Here is a 15547-nt window from a genome sequence, read left to right on the forward strand (position 1 = left end):
TAGCACTGTCTGGGCTGCAGGTGTGTGATAACCTTGTGGGAATGCCTAGATCCCTTGGTCCTCTGGGATGGGGGTGTCACCGGTTGCTGTGAGGATTCAAGGAAGCCCGAGTGATACACAGCACCCAGCCGGTAGCTCCAGCTGCAACCTACCCCTCAAACTTCTGAGCTGTTTACACCCCAGCATCTGCACCTGCTTGCCGGGCCCTCCCCAGTACCACAGCTGTGGGGCTCAGGGCCCACCCTCAGCCCAGACTCCTCCTTCCCTGGCAACTGACCCGGCCCAGCCAACTCACCTATCCCGTGAGTCTGCAGGTGCCGCTGCACCTCCCCCGGCGTCGGGCTTGCCCCCAGGCACCTCATCACCATCAGGAGGTCAGTGGCTTTCATCTTCCCCCGCTGCTGCTTGTCGTACAGGGAGAAGCATTCCTTGTACTCTGCCAAAGCCCAGAAAGGAGAATCAGGAGCCGCCTTTCACCCTCCACCCCGCCTCTCTGTCCTCTCCCCCCTCTTTCTGCCCCTCCCCTCCCTTTTGCCTGCTCCCCTCTCCTCTTTCCCTCCTAGAGTGGCCAGACAGCAAAGAAAAAGACAGGGCTGCCAGGGTAAACCGAACTTCCGATATTCTAAAAAATGTATTCATTGTTTAAGTCGATCCCAAGTTTTGCATGGGACATACTTATAAAGGTATTTGTTGTTTATCTGAAATTTACATTTAACTAGGTGTCCTGTTTCATCTGCCAACCCTCTCCCCTCCCTCTCCTGACTTCCCTTCTGCCTCCTCCCTCTCACCCTCCCTGCTCCCTTCCTCAGTCGACTAAAACCAGAGGAAAGCTCTCTCACCCTCCAGGGCCAGCCCAGGGAGACCAGGAGCTCACAGCAGGGCACCAGACTCCCAGGGGACCTTGGCAAAGACAGCTTATGTGGGAAACAGGGCCAATAATGCCTCGGGGCTACGGGTCCTTTCTGGGAAGGACCAGAAATCCCCTCTGGGCAGGCCTGGCAGAGAGGCTCTCATATGTGATGACAATAATCACAACTGTGGGCACTTCTGAGCCTACTGCTCCAGCCGCTGGCCTCCAGGCTGCTGAACTCTCAAGCTGCTCTCTGACACAGGCCCTGGCCCCGTTCAAGACTTCAAGAGGCGCTGCCAGGAAGTCGTCCCAGGCTCTGCTGCTGCTCTCCCGAAACCCTCTCTACCCTGCTGGGGGCCAAGTAGCCTCCAGATCCACAGCCCCCCCAGGCCCAGCAGAACCGACCCCCACCTGCATCTCCCCCAACCCCCAAGCCCTGGAGGCACAGTGAGGCCAGCCGTGAGCTTGGGAAGATCAGGGGCCCCTCATAGAGGTTCTGACCACGGGCTGTGGGTAGGGCTCTCATCAGAATTGGTCAAGACTCCCCTCTCGTCCAGTCCCTGGGGCCCACAGGGTAGAGCTCCTGGCTTGAGCCCCGCTTGGGAACGTGCAGAGCCCTGTGCTGTCCTCAGCACCCTGCTCTCTCCTGCTTCCCACACCCAGCTGGTTCCTCAGAGGCCTAGACCAGTGGCTCCTGAGCTGATAACAAAACCAGCAACCGCAGCTCCCGCTACTAGCACTTGCCCCCCAGGCCCTTGTGTAATCCTCACTGTGACCCTGTGGGGGTGGTACCTTCGTTGTTCCCGTGGTGCAGATGGGGCAGAAGGCTGGAGCAGCAGAAGACTCACAGTGGGCAGCCTGCTCTGCCCCGGAGACCACACTGGATCTCCACTCCCGGGCAGAAGCCACCAGAGGGCAGCAGAGCAGGAGAGACAGCAAAAGGAAGCCCAGGCCTAGGGCCCTTTCATGGTCCCTCCTTAAGGCCTCTCCTGGCAGGAGGATTTCAGGGAGGTTGCTAACCAAAGGCAGGCCAGGCAGTGGGGTTTAGAGACAATTAGCTGCTTTTGTGCCTGTGGAGAGGTTGAATGGGAACTTTCCACCCTTTCAGAACTTTGCAGAGCCTGAGCTTCGGAGGGGCAGACCACCAACAGGACCTGGTGGCAGGGGCTGGAGTGGCCCAGGGGAAGCAGGGCCAGAGCCTGGCCTAACCCCACCTTTGGTTCCTGCAAAACCTAATTTCCTCCAAGAAGGCCCAGTGCCAGTGGGGATGGGGGAAGAGAGAGGGCCACCATGTGTGCAGGGCTTAAACTCAGCTCTCCCCTTCCCCCTCCTGGGGACCGCTCTTGGCCACCCACCTTGTCTTCTGTCTGGTTTGTCTTCTGTCTCTCTGCACGAGGGGTGGGCCCGCTGCCTTCCTGAGACCTCATCCTATGACAGTTGATCATCTTCCGACAGTGGCCAGGTGGGGACATCACATTCTTGGGGCCTGGAATCCACCAGGCTCTACAGGGGGGAACATTGCCCCCTGCCCCCATGCCCTGCACCACGGGGGCCCGTGGTCCCTGATATCAGCAGGGCTAGGGTCAAATGGGGGCCCACCTCCTCAGTTACATATGTGTTCTGTCTTCCTACCTTTAGATACCTGGGAGTCTGGCTCTGAACTTGGAGTTCTGCGCTGGAACAACAGGGCTCTTCTCCTCCCCCCCCCCCCGCCCCGCCCTCACCCCACCCCCCCCAGACCCGCCCCCACCCCACCCCCCCAGACCTCCATACCTCCTTCCTCTCCCTGCCTGGCTCTCCTTCTGATAGGCCAGCTGGCCATCCAACATCCTGTTTATGTTACTACTTTCCTGTTGTCGTCCCCCACCTCCCACCCCCGCCCGCCATCCCTGCAAGGTGAACCCTGTGAGCACAGGAATTTGGCGCTGTTATGTGCACTGCTATATTTTTAATGCCTACATCTGGGCTGGCACAAAGAAAGGACTCATAACTGTTGAATGAAAGAACAAATTGGGTTAAATAAATTGAATTAAAAATCCCCTTTAGGTTTTCCCTTTGAAAATACAAATACCCCAAGGCAAAAAATAATCCTCCCCAGGGCCTAGGATAACACCAGTTGTATGCTCGGAATGTAACAACCGGCTCTGATGATATATGTACGTAGTTTAAGTTTTATAGACTTGAGGATGTGCAGCACACAATTTAAAATCATAAAATATACTGATTATAAATTCCATCTAGCCAATTGACTATCACAGTGAGTTTTGACAGCTCTTGTAGCCATTGCCAACCTACAGTTTTGATTTAACCATTAAGTGAGGTAGGCTGCATGCCAATGAATGCTACTCTTTTCCCAATGACTATACTATCATTACATCTGATAAGTGATCTATTAAACTACTTCTCGGCCTTTGTGGAAATTATATTCATTAAACTGAAATCTTTGAAATCTTCAGCACTATTGACTGCAAGAGATATTTTTTATATATATATAAATTTATTTTAGGCTGCATTGGGTCTTTGTTGCTGCGCGCGGGCTTTCTCTAGTTGCAGCAAGCGGGGGCTACTGTTTGTTGTGGTGCACAAGCCTCTCATTAAGGTGGCTCCTCCTGTGGAGCATGGGCTCTAGGCACACGGGCTTCAGTAGTTGTGGCTCACAGGCTCTAGAGCACAGGCTCAGTAGTTGTGGCGCATAGGCTTAGTTGCTCTGCGGCATGTGGGATCTTCCCGCACCAGGGTCCAAACCCACGTCCCCTGCATTGGCAGGCAGATTCTTAACCACTGTGCCACCAGGGATGCCCCAAGAGATATCTTTTTAAAATGTTTATACAGATGGAGGGATTGGAGCATTGTTTCATCTTCCATTATTTAATAATGGCTGATTTTAACAACCAGCTCACAAATTTCTTAAAACTGTACCATCTGGCTCACGCTAGCAAGGGCAAGCTGGCCCCAGCATACGTCTGGGTGACACCCAGGCCCAGTGTCAGGCACATGGCTGACATATGCTGTGTCTCTCACAGCAGCCTAGTGAGGCAGTGTCATTAGCCCCACTTCACAGATGAGACAACTGAGGCTCAGAGGTGACTGGACCCCAGGTCCACTGCCTCCAAGGTCCCTGGTCTTCCCACTCCAGTCTTTCATTCATTAACGTTTGTGGTCACTTTCTTTGTGTCAGACATTAACATACGAAGGGGAACTTACCTTATTCCCTTCTGCGAGGTTCAGAGGCCCCAGAGGGAGGGTGACCCTCAGAGCCAGGTGTTGGTTGGGGGAGGCTGAGGCTGACAGCTGGACTCCAGCCCTGAGACTCCTCAAGTCTTGCCTCAAGACCTGGGCAAGAGGGGCCCCTGCCCTGGGCCTTGTGTTTTAAGAGTCCCTGCTCTGTTCCCCCTCGTGGGGTAAGGATATCAAGGGGTCTGTAGGGAGGTGCCTACAACCCACCCACCCACTCTCCCTTATAGACCAAGCTCCTGGTACACAGAACTCTGGAATCCCTGCCTAGGTAACTCTCAGTTCATCTCCCTACTTGAGCTCGGATGGGCCTCCCCAGCCAGGTCTGGGCCCCTGAGTTCTGTGTAACCCAACCCTGTTGGCTTGGCCTTGTGGAAACAGAACCATGCACTGCGGGAAACTGAAGCCTGCTTGGGGACCAGCAGGTCAGGGGACTCCAGGAACAAAGTGCTCCAAACACCGAGACTAGGCTTGCTGTCAGGACAGAAGGGACCTCAGAGACCACCTAAGCTGACCTTCCCCCCTTTACAGATGGGGAGACTGAGGCCCAGAGCGTAGAAGCATCCTGCCTGAGTGTGCAAACCTGGGCTCTTTTCTCTTTCTCAGCCAGTTACAAAGCCCCCTCCTTAGGTTGGGTCCTCAGCCACAGCGGTGTCTCTCTGTCCATTCCCTTTCCCTCTCCTTTCCCAAATCCAGCTATCAAGTTCTGGGGGAAAACCCAGTGAGCTCCCTCTCCTATCACTCCCTCTTGTAAATCACACCGACAGGTGTGACACCAATATCTCTTACCTCCGAGCTTTGCCCCCCACCTGCACCTCCAACCCAGCCCTTCCCTGCAGTGGCTGGCCCCTTGCCTGTGGGTGGGCCCAGCTCTCCCACCAACCTCCTTGCCTCCCACTAACAAAAAATGAGCAGAGCAAATTACCTAACGAGACCCACATTTTGCTGTGAGTTGCTAATGAAAGAACAAACCAAACCTACCGTTAATTTGGTCCTGGGAAAGAAACTTGGCCTGCAGCAGAGAGAGGAGAACAGTCAGGGAGGGACTCCACAAAAGCCCCCCCGCCACCCCAGCCCAGGACAGCTCGACAGGGCCACACAGACCCTCACTCACCATCGCGGGGCCTCCGGTTGCCACCCGTGCGCTCGCTGCTCCCAGAACCGCCTTCCTGTTCCCCTTCCTCCCGGCTTCAAGTCGAAAGTCCGCCAAGCTGGGTGGAGGCCCGGGTTATAAATCCACGGCTGCCATGGAGACCAGGCCCAACGCCAGGGGTCAGATTCCAGCTTCCCGTGCACTGCTGATGCCCGGCCTGCCTGGGCTAGTGGCAGGTTGGATTCTGAGAGACCGGGGCTGCACGAGGGCTTCCCCAGCCCTCAGTCTTGCATCAGGAGGCTGAAGCTCTGTAGCCAGAGGACAAACGCTGCTGTTTCTCCCTGGGAGCCCTCTGTGGACACTAAGAAGGGGTGACACACAGAAAGGGGGTCCCTGGCCCTGCCTCCGGGGGTCTTTCCTCTCTCTCTCCGGGGACTAAGCTGGGGGCTGACAGGCTCCTCCTAGGTGTCGGGCACTTTGCACACCGCCTTACTTAAGGCTCATCACACACCACCTTGTAGGTGGAAGGAAACCCCACTGTGACGGCACAGCCGCCTCCACTGCCAGAGCCTTGGGATGCCTTATGCAGAAGGGACACAGCCACTGTTGCTCTAAGGCCCCTCTGCTGAGTGACTTTGGCGTGTCACTTCACTGCTCTGTGCCTCAGTGTCCTGGCCGGGCCTCGTCACACGGCTGTCGATGGTCAAATGGCTGGTGCACCGTCAGTTCTCAGCATGTGTGTCAGTTCTCTCCCCTCCTTCTGGTGTGGGGGGGTGTGGTTTGGGGTGGGGATGCAGTAGATGCCTGCGTTGCAGTCTCCGGCCCCACCACAGGCTGCCCAGGGGGCTCAGAGGGAAGCCTCTTAAGTGACTTTCCCGGCCGGGAAGTCTCCCCGCTTTTCTTCCTTTCCCTCCTCTCCCCACCGCAGCCCCCACCCCTTCCGGCAGAAGCTGCTGACTCTCCCCACTTCTCAGTGGTTTGTGCTGCCCCCCACCCCTCCCCACACCCAACTAAGGAAGTGAGGGGGGTTGGTTCCCTAGAGCTACAGTGCTGGGCACGGCTGGGTTCTCCCCGTTCTTCTCCCAGACACCTGTTATATCCCTTGTCCACGGCTGACGGCTGTCCTGCCTGTGGGCTCCGACTCCAAGGTCCAGCCACTTTGTCAGGACCGACACGTACGGCTGCACATGTTGTGCACTGCACCAGAGCTCCCGGACCAGGGACAAGTGGGTCCTAGAAAGGGGCTGCACGTGCGCAGAGGGATGCGTTGGTAATTGGCACATGGACAGCTGGGGCCCTCCTTTGTCCCTTGACCACCTCCATGTGGAAGGTTCTCTTTTCCTCCACTTCGTGTCTCCCAAGTCACCTATTCACACCCGTTTCTAGACCCAGAGAATTTCAGCTGGAGGATTCACACTCTTCCCGGTAGGGCTGAGTAGAGGAGACACAGGAGGGAGGCAGGAGAGGGGAACTTCTCACTGACAGCCTCATGGGAGAAGAGGAGACGGGACGTCAGGTGGGGGCTTGGAAGGGTGGGGAGCACAGAGCAGAGGCCTGTGGGGAAGGCCGGCAGGGCCGGGCCAAGTGCTTACTCGGAATCACCCTGTGTCTGGAAAGGGTCTCTTGGAGGAGACATGACTGTTGGGCCTTGTAGTAGCCCAGCCTCGAGACCGAAAAGCCCAGAGGCAGCGACAGAGATGATAATTTGTTGGACAGGGGATCTTACGTGTCCAAAACATCCTGCAGCGACTCCCCACTGTGGATGGAAGGTGGCAGGCAGGACACGGCAGCAGTTTTCACTACTCCAGGGGAGGAGGAGGCTACCAGTTACAGGGGGAATTGGCTTCAGGTGGGCTCCTCAGTTACCAGGCAAACCAGCAGCTGGGCCAGGGGCAAGCACATAGGTAGGTAGTGGTTACTGATTAGGGCCTATGATTAAGAGGATAGGATAGTCATAGGAGTGAAGCAGGGCCTGGTGGAGCTGGGGATGTACAGAGAGCAAGAGAACAGACATCTTGAACGGCCTGACCATACACTCCACCCCTACACGCCATATATGACCCTTACAATCTTGGTCTGACCCTCTTCCGCCATATTCCTGGGGTCAGGGATGCAGAGGGCACTGCAACCAAATACCACAAAGGCAACAGAGCCAACAGCTGCTAAGGAGTATCAAGAGGCCAAGAGGTGGGCAGACTTTGCAGCCAGGCGCTTGTTGGGTCAACTTTTCATGGAAGTCCAGAGGAGGATGACGATAGCACCTCGCTGTAGACCCAGCAGTCAGACTTACCAACGGCGAGGCCACCACTGCTGTCCAGTTCCCAAACACATTCCCTCTGCTCAGGCTAGGCACGAAATATAGAGATGCTTTACAGGCACAAGACGGGGGAAGATCATGACCCTGAAGCCAAATACAGGCAGTAACAGCATTCTGAGATCACACCACCCCTACCTGTGGTCTGCATCGCAGCCTGCAGTCCCACGCCGTCTGTCCACCCTCAGTCCCCACCGCCAGTGCCCAATACTGGAGAGGGCGTATAACAGACCACAGCGTTCGTATAATGGTGCTTTCTCCAACAGGGGCCTGGATTAATGACCTTAGTGCTGTCAGGCAGGGCCAAGTGGAGGACAGGTGAAGCCTGTAAGTCCCTTTCTAATCCTATTTCCCAGGAAGCAGCAAACCCAGAACGCCGGGGACCTACCTGCCAGTCCCAGGCCATTGTGTACCGGGTTCCCCTAGGAATAGGTCCGGTGGCCAGGGTGAAAACAAGTTATTGTCCTGATCAGTCCTGGTCCTTCGGTGGTCAACAGTTGAACTCGGATGGTGTTGCCTAGTTGCTTCTGGGTTAACGTGCTGCAGGCACTGGGTCGACTGCCCCTGGGATGTTCCGTTATAGCTCGGAGGGGCTGAGTTAGCGTCCTGGTCCACGTGTCAAGAGAGCGGGTTTCCAGTTTCACCAGCTGGTTAAGTGGTCCATTCATCCCGCGGCTTAGCCTGGCAGCAGGGGCGTCGTAGCGCAGGGGGAGATGCCAGTGTCTGTCATTTTTATCAGCCCATGCCTGAATTGCGTGGCCCATAAAGTGGGTTCCTTGGTCACTATCGGGGTCCTTTCCCCATAGGGTCGCCCCGCCACCATCCACTCCTGGGCTATCCACTGCATCCCATCCAGATGCTGTCCCTTGCAGGCCGGCTGGCCACTGCTGCCCACCTGCACTGATTACCCCGGGCCAACCCATCGGTGTACGAAACCTCCCAGGGGATGGCGCCTGTGCCTTCTTCCACTAAAGGTGGCATCTCAGGAGGATCAGCTGTCTCCGTCAGGCCGGTGGGGTCCTCCGTGGTGTAGGTAACCAGGCCTCAGCGTGTAACTCTGCACTCGGTGGGCCAGTAGGTCAAGGGCTACGTTGCCTTCGACAGACACGCCACTTAGTTATGGTGCGGACTTGTGCGTGCCCGGACTTGGGCTTCTGGAAGGTATCCTTTAGCCACTCAGCTGTGGCATCCTGAGTACGTACAGTCACTGGGGCGCCTCCTGGGATGTCTTTCACCTGTTGTGAAGCATCGTCGATTGCCCAGAGCTGTTGTTCCAGCCCGCGGCATCGTTATTCTGCCCCCTTCCACGGGTGGGACCAGAAGCCCAAGGGCACTCCTGTGATTACGCTGTTACCACAGGCCCCGACCAAACCGTTTCAGGTAACTGGCCACGTCCAACTCAAAGCCTGTCCCTGAGTTCATATCCCTAAAGCCCTGGATCTGTTTAACAGCCACCTTGGCTTGGGTGAAGGCATCTTCCTCCCCCGGGGTCCTCTCCCACTGAGCTCCCTTCTTTACAGGCTTGAACAAGGGTCAAAAAGTCTGGGCCAGATGCGGGATGAGAGGCCTCCAACAGCCCAACAGCCCTAGCCAGGTCTGTAATTGTTTCGGGGTGATGGGCCACAGGTGTGCTTGCATTTTGCCAGTAACTGCTGACAGTACCACTTTGGGCTTACCTGACCAGATAACACCCAAGTATTTGACAGGTCATCCAGGTCTCTGCCTTCTGTCTGCATTCTCCAGCCATCCCTTGGCTGTCAAATGAGCTCCAAGCGTGGGGGCTGCTACTTTGAAACGGGAAACAGACCCTGAGGTTAACAGAATATCACCATTATGATGGGAGAGAGAGGCATCCCTCCTGATGGTCTGCTGCCTCCGCTCTGGGGGAGAAAAGAGCTCTTCATCTGCGCCTGGGGGACAGGGAGCTCGATGACCTCGTCCCAATCTTCTTCCTCTTCATCACCTCTCTCTGTAGGGTCCCACGCCTTGGGGTTCCCCTCTGGACGGGCCCCAACCATCTGCACTCCCTGTCGGGGAAGCTACCTTCCCTTCAGCCACGCGGCGTGGTGGGCTAAGTGTCTGCTTCCCGTCTTGTTCCCTCAATCTGGCCATTAACGTTCCGGCAGTTTTGGTTTGGGCCAGCCTGGCACCCCACCTGTAGGCCCCTAACCTGAGCCTTGGGCACTTGCTCAGTGTCCGTGGCCTTTCTCAGCCTCCAAAGCAGCAGCCAGCCCGCAGCCATGGCCACCCCTTCCACCGTCTGGCTTCTCTCTCCCCACAGTAACGGCAGCGACATCTCTGCAACACCCTCAGGGTGGTCTGTGGATTAGCCAGTCTCTTGGCGGCCCTCATTCATCAAGGACAGACGCCACAGGGCCCCGCACACGAGTGGATGGCCACCCCCCGGATTCCTCACAACGTTCCATTCCCTGTCCTTCTTCCCCGACATCTCGGTGCGCCCGGGAGTTTCCCCGGCTTCTCGGCTGGCTCGCCAATTGTTGGGCTGCACTCCCGCAGGCCTGCAAGCCTTGGAGTGGCCCAGCCTTGAGACCAAAGGAACAGCCCAGAGACAGTGACAGAGACATCAGTGATTTGTCGGATAGGGGATCTTACACGTTTGAAGCAACATCCTGGAGCAACACCCCACCGTGTGCGGCAGACGGGACTCGGCAGCCATCTTTGCTGCTCTGCGGGGGAAGGAGGTTACCAGTTATAGGGGGAATTGACTTCAGCTGGGCTCATCAGTTACCAGGGACTAATGAAGCCCTACAATTAAGAGGATTAGATAGTCATGGGAGCGAAGCAGGGCCTGGTGGAGCTGGGGATGTACGGAGAGCAAGAGAACAGCCATCTTGAACGGCCTGACCATACGCTCCACCCCTACACACCCTATATGACCCTTACAATCTTGGTCTGACCCTCTTCCGCCATATTCCTGGGGTCAGGGATGCAGAGGGCACTGCAACCAAATACCACAAAGGCAACAGAGCCAACAGCTGCTAAGGAGTATCAAGAGGCCAAGAGGTGGGCAGACTTTGCAGCCAGGCGCTTGTCGGGTCAACTTTTCATGGAAGTCCAGAGGAGGATGACGATAGCACCTCGCTGTAGACCCAGCAGTCAGACTTACCAACGGCGAGGCCACCACTGCTGTCCAGTTCCCAAACACATTCCCTCTGCTCAGGCTAGGCACGAAATATAGAGATGCTTTACAGGCACAAGACGGGGGAAGATCATGACCCTGAAGCCAAATACAGGCAGTAACAGCATTCTGAGATCACACCACCCCTACCTGTGGTCTGCATCGCAGCCTGCAGTCCCACGCCATCTGTCCACCCTCAGTCCCCACAGCCAGTGCCCGATACTGGAGAGGGCGCATAACAGACCAGAGCGTTCATATAATGGTGCTTTCTCCAACAGGGGCCTGGATTAATGACCTTAGTGCTGTCAGGCAGGGCCAAGTGGAGGACAGGTGAAGCCTGTAAGTCCCTTTCTAATCCTATTTCCCAGGAAGCAGCAAACCCAGAACGCCGGGGACCTACCTGCCAGTCCCAGGCCATTGTGTACCGGGTTCCCCTAGGAATAGGTCCGGTGGCCAGGGTGAAAACAAGTTATTGTCCTGATCAGTCCTGGTCCTTCGGTGGTCAACAGTTGAACTCGGATGGTGTTGCCTAGTTGCTTCTGGGTTAACGTGCTGCAGGCACTGGGTCGACTGCCCCTGGGATGTTCCGTTATAGCTCGGAGGGGCTGAGTTAGCGTCCTGGTCCACGTGTCAAGAGAGCGGGTTTCCAGTTTCACCAGCTGGTTAAGTGGTCCATTCATCCCGCGGCTTAGCCTGGCAGCAGGGGCGTCGTAGCGCAGGGGGAGATGCCAGTGTCTGTCATTTTTATCAGCCCATGCCTGAATTGCGTGGCCCATAAAGTGGGTTCCTTGGTCACTATCGGGGTCCTTTCCCCATAGGGTCGCCCCGCCACCATCCACTCCTGGGCTATCCACTGCATCCCATCCAGATGCTGTCCCTTGCAGGCCGGCTGGCCACTGCTGCCCACCTGCACTGATTACCCCGGGCCAACCCATCGGTGTACGAAACCTCCCAGGGGATGGCGCCTGTGCCTTCTTCCACTAAAGGTGGCATCTCAGGAGGATCAGCTGTCTCCGTCAGGCCGGTGGGGTCCTCCGTGGTGTAGGTAACCAGGCCTCAGCGTGTAACTCTGCACTCGGTGGGCCAGTAGGTCAAGGGCTACGTTGCCTTCGACAGACACGCCACTTAGTTATGGTGCGGACTTGTGCGTGCCCGGACTTGGGCTTCTGGAAGGTATCCTTTAGCCACTCAGCTGTGGCATCCTGAGTACGTACAGTCACTGGGGCGCCTCCTGGGATGTCTTTCACCTGTTGTGAAGCATCGTCGATTGCCCAGAGCTGTTGTTCCAGCCCGCGGCATCGTTATTCTGCCCCCTTCCACGGGTGGGACCAGAAGCCCAAGGGCACTCCTGTGATTACGCTGTTACCACAGGCCCCGACCAAACCGTTTCAGGTAACTGGCCACGTCCAACTCAAAGCCTGTCCCTGAGTTCATATCCCTAAAGCCCTGGATCTGTTTAACAGCCACCTTGGCTTGGGTGAAGGCATCTTCCTCCCCCGGGGTCCTCTCCCACTGAGCTCCCTTCTTTACAGGCTTGAACAAGGGTCAAAAAGTCTGGGCCAGATGCGGGATGAGAGGCCTCCAACAGCCCAACAGCCCTAGCCAGGTCTGTAATTGTTTCGGGGTGATGGGCCACAGGTGTGCTTGCATTTTGCCAGTAACTGCTGACAGTACCACTTTGGGCTTACCTGACCAGATAACACCCAAGTATTTGACAGGTCATCCAGGTCTCTGCCTTCTGTCTGCATTCTCCAGCCATCCCTTGGCTGTCAAATGAGCTCCAAGCGTGGGGGCTGCTACTTTGAAACGGGAAACAGACCCTGAGGTTAACAGAATATCACCATTATGATGGGAGAGAGAGGCATCCCTCCTGATGGTCTGCTGCCTCCGCTCTGGGGGAGAAAAGAGCTCTTCATCTGCGCCTGGGGGACAGGGAGCTCGATGACCTCGTCCCAATCTTCTTCCTCTTCATCACCTCTCTCTGTAGGGTCCCACGCCTTGGGGTTCCCCTCTGGACGGGCCCCAACCATCTGCACTTCCTGTCGGGGAAGCTACCTTCCCTTCAGCCACGCGGCGTGGTGGGCTAAGTGTCTGCTTCCCGTCTTGTTCCCTCAATCTGGCCATTAACGTTCCGGCAGTTTTGGTTTGGGCCAGCCTGGCACCCCACCTGTAGGCCCCTAACCTGAGCCTTGGGCACTTGCTCAGTGTCCGTGGCCTTTCTCAGCCTCCAAAGCAGCAGCCTGCCCGCAGCCATGGCCACCCCTTCCACCGTCTGGCTTCTTTCTCCCCACAGTAACGGCAGCGACATCTCTGCAACACCCTCAGGGTGGTCTGTGGATTAGCCAGTCTCTTGGCGGCCCTCATTCATCAAGGACAGACGCCACAGGGCCCCGCACACGAGTGGATGGCCACCCCCCGGATTCCTCACAACGTTCCATGCCCCGTCCTTCTTCCCTGACATCTCGGTGCGCCCGGGAGTCTCCCCGGCTTCTCGGCTGGCTCGCCAATTGTTGGGCTGCACTCCCGCAGGCCTGCAAGCCTTGGAGTGGCCCAGCCTTGAGACCAAAGGAACAGCCCAGAGACAGTGACAGAGACATCAGTGATTTGTCGGATAGGGGATCTTACACGTTTGAAGCAACATCCTGGAGCAACACCCCACCGTGTGCGGCAGACGGGACTCGGCAGCCATCTTTGCTGCTCTGCGGGGGAAGGAGGTTACCAGTTATAGGGGGAATTGACTTCAGCTGGGCTCATCAGTTACCAGGGGCTAATGAAGCCCTACAATTAAGAGGATTAGATAGTCATGGGAGCAAAGCAGGGCCTGGTGGAGCTGGGGATGTACGGAGAGCAAGAGAACAGCCATCTTGAACGGCCTGACCATACGCTCCACCCCTACACACCCTATATGACCCTTACAATCTTGGTCTGACCCTCTTCCGCCATATTCCTGGGGTCAGGGATGCAGAGGGCACTGCAACCAAATACCACAAAGGCAACAGAGCCAACAGCTGCTAAGGAGTATCAAGAGGCCAAGAGGTGGGCAGACTTTGCAGCCAGGCGCTTGTCGGGTCAACTTTTCATGGAAGTCCAGAGGAGGATGACGATAGCACCTCGCTGTAGACCCAGCAGTCAGACTTACCAACGGCGAGGCCACCACTGCTGTCCAGTTCCCAAACACATTCCCTCTGCTCAGGCTAGGCACGAAATATAGAGATGCTTTACAGGCACAAGACGGGGGAAGATCATGACCCTGAAGCCAAATACAGGCAGTAACAGCATTCTGAGATCACACCACCCCTACCTGTGGTCTGCATCGCAGCCTGCAGTCCCACGCCGTCTGTCCACCCTCAGTCCCCACAGCCAGTGCCCGATACTGGAGAGGGCGCATAACAGACCAGAGCGTTCATATAATGGTGCTTTCTCCAACAGGGATCTGGATTAATCACCTTAGTAGCGTTAGGCAGGGCCAAGTGGAGGACAGGTGAAGCCTGTAAGTCCCTTTCTAATCCTATTCCCCATGAAGCAGCAAACCCAGAACGCCGGGGACCTACCTGCCAGTCCCAGGCCATTGTGTACCGGGTTCCCCTAGGAATAGGTCCGGTGGCCAGGGTGAAAACAAGTTATTGTCCTGATCAGTCCTGGTCCTTCGGTGGTCAACAGTTGAACTCGGATGGTGTTGCCTAGTTGCTTCTGGGTTAACGTGCTGCAGGCACTGGGTCGACTGCCCCTGGGATGTTCCGTTATAGCTCGGAGGGGCTGAGTTAGCGTCCTGGTCCACGTGTCAAGAGAGCGGGTTTCCAGTTTCACCAGCTGGTTAAGTGGTCCATTCATCCCGCGGCTTAGCCTGGCAGCAGGGGCGTCGTAGCGCAGGGGGAGATGCCAGTGTCTGTCATTTTTATCAGCCCATGCCTGAATTGCGTGGCCCATAAAGTGGGTTCCTTGGTCACTATCGGGGTCCTTTCCCCATAGGGTCACCCCGCCACCATCCACTCCTGGGCTATCCACTGCATCCCATCCAGATGCTGTCCCTTGCAGGCCGGCTGGCCACTGCTGCCCACCTGCACTGATTACCCCGGGCCAACCCATCGGTGTACGAAACCTCCCAGGGGATGGCGCCTGTGCCTTCTTCCACTAAAGGTGGCATCTCAGGAGGATCAGCTGTCTCCGTCAGGCCGGTGGGGTCCTCCGTGGTGTAGGTAACCAGGCCTCAGCGTGTAACTCTGCACTCGGTGGGCCAGTAGGTCAAGGGCTACGTTGCCTTCGACAGACACGCCACTTAGTTATGGTGCGGACTTGTGCGTGCCCGGACTTGGGCTTCTGGAAGGTATCCTTTAGCCACTCAGCTGTGGCATCCTGAGTACGTACAGTCACTGGGGCGCCTCCTGGGATGTCTTTCACCTGTTGTGAAGCATCGTCGATTGCCCAGAGCTGTTGTTCCAGCCCGCGGCATCGTTATTCCGCCCCCTTCCACGGGTGGGACCAGAAGCCCAAGGGCACTCCTGTGATTACGCTGTTACCACAGGCCCCGACCAAACCGTTTCAGGTAACTGGCCACGTCCAACTCAAAGCCTGTCCCTGAGTTCATATCCCTAAAGCCCTGGATCTGTTTAACAGCCACCTTGGCTTGGGTGAAGGCATCTTCCTCCCCCGGGGTCCTCTCCCACTGAGCTCCCTTCTTTACAGGCTTGAACAAGGGTCAAAAAGTCTGGGCCAGATGCGGGATGAGAGGCCTCCAACAGCCCAACAGCCCTAGCCAGGTCTGTAATTGTTTCGGGGTGATGGGCCACAGGTGTGCTTGCATTTTGCCAGTAACTGCTGACAGTACCACTTTGGGCTTACCTGACCAGATAACACCCAAGTATTTGACAGGTCATCCAGGTCTCTGCCTTCTGTCTGCATTCTCCAGCCATCCCTTGG

The 15547-nt window shown here is 56.6% G+C and overlaps 1 protein-coding gene across 1 annotated transcript in view; it reads right to left on the reverse strand.

The window, feature by feature from the left end:
- Positions 1–15547, reverse strand: part of LOC132522427 (ceroid-lipofuscinosis neuronal protein 6 homolog) — an 81166-nt gene that overhangs the window by 7341 nt on the left and 58278 nt on the right. Inside the window, exons 10-12 of the mRNA XM_060153045.1 lie at positions 5199–5295; positions 5066–5096; positions 296–436 (exon numbers count right to left, since the gene is read on the reverse strand). Coding sequence (XP_060009028.1) covers positions 296–436; positions 5066–5096; positions 5199–5295 — 269 coding nt within the window. The remainder of the gene's footprint in view (positions 1–295; positions 437–5065; positions 5097–5198; positions 5296–15547) is intronic.

This window comes from Lagenorhynchus albirostris, chromosome 1 (genome assembly GCF_949774975.1).
Source record: "Lagenorhynchus albirostris chromosome 1, mLagAlb1.1, whole genome shotgun sequence".
Taxonomy (NCBI): Eukaryota; Metazoa; Chordata; class Mammalia; order Artiodactyla; family Delphinidae; genus Lagenorhynchus; species Lagenorhynchus albirostris.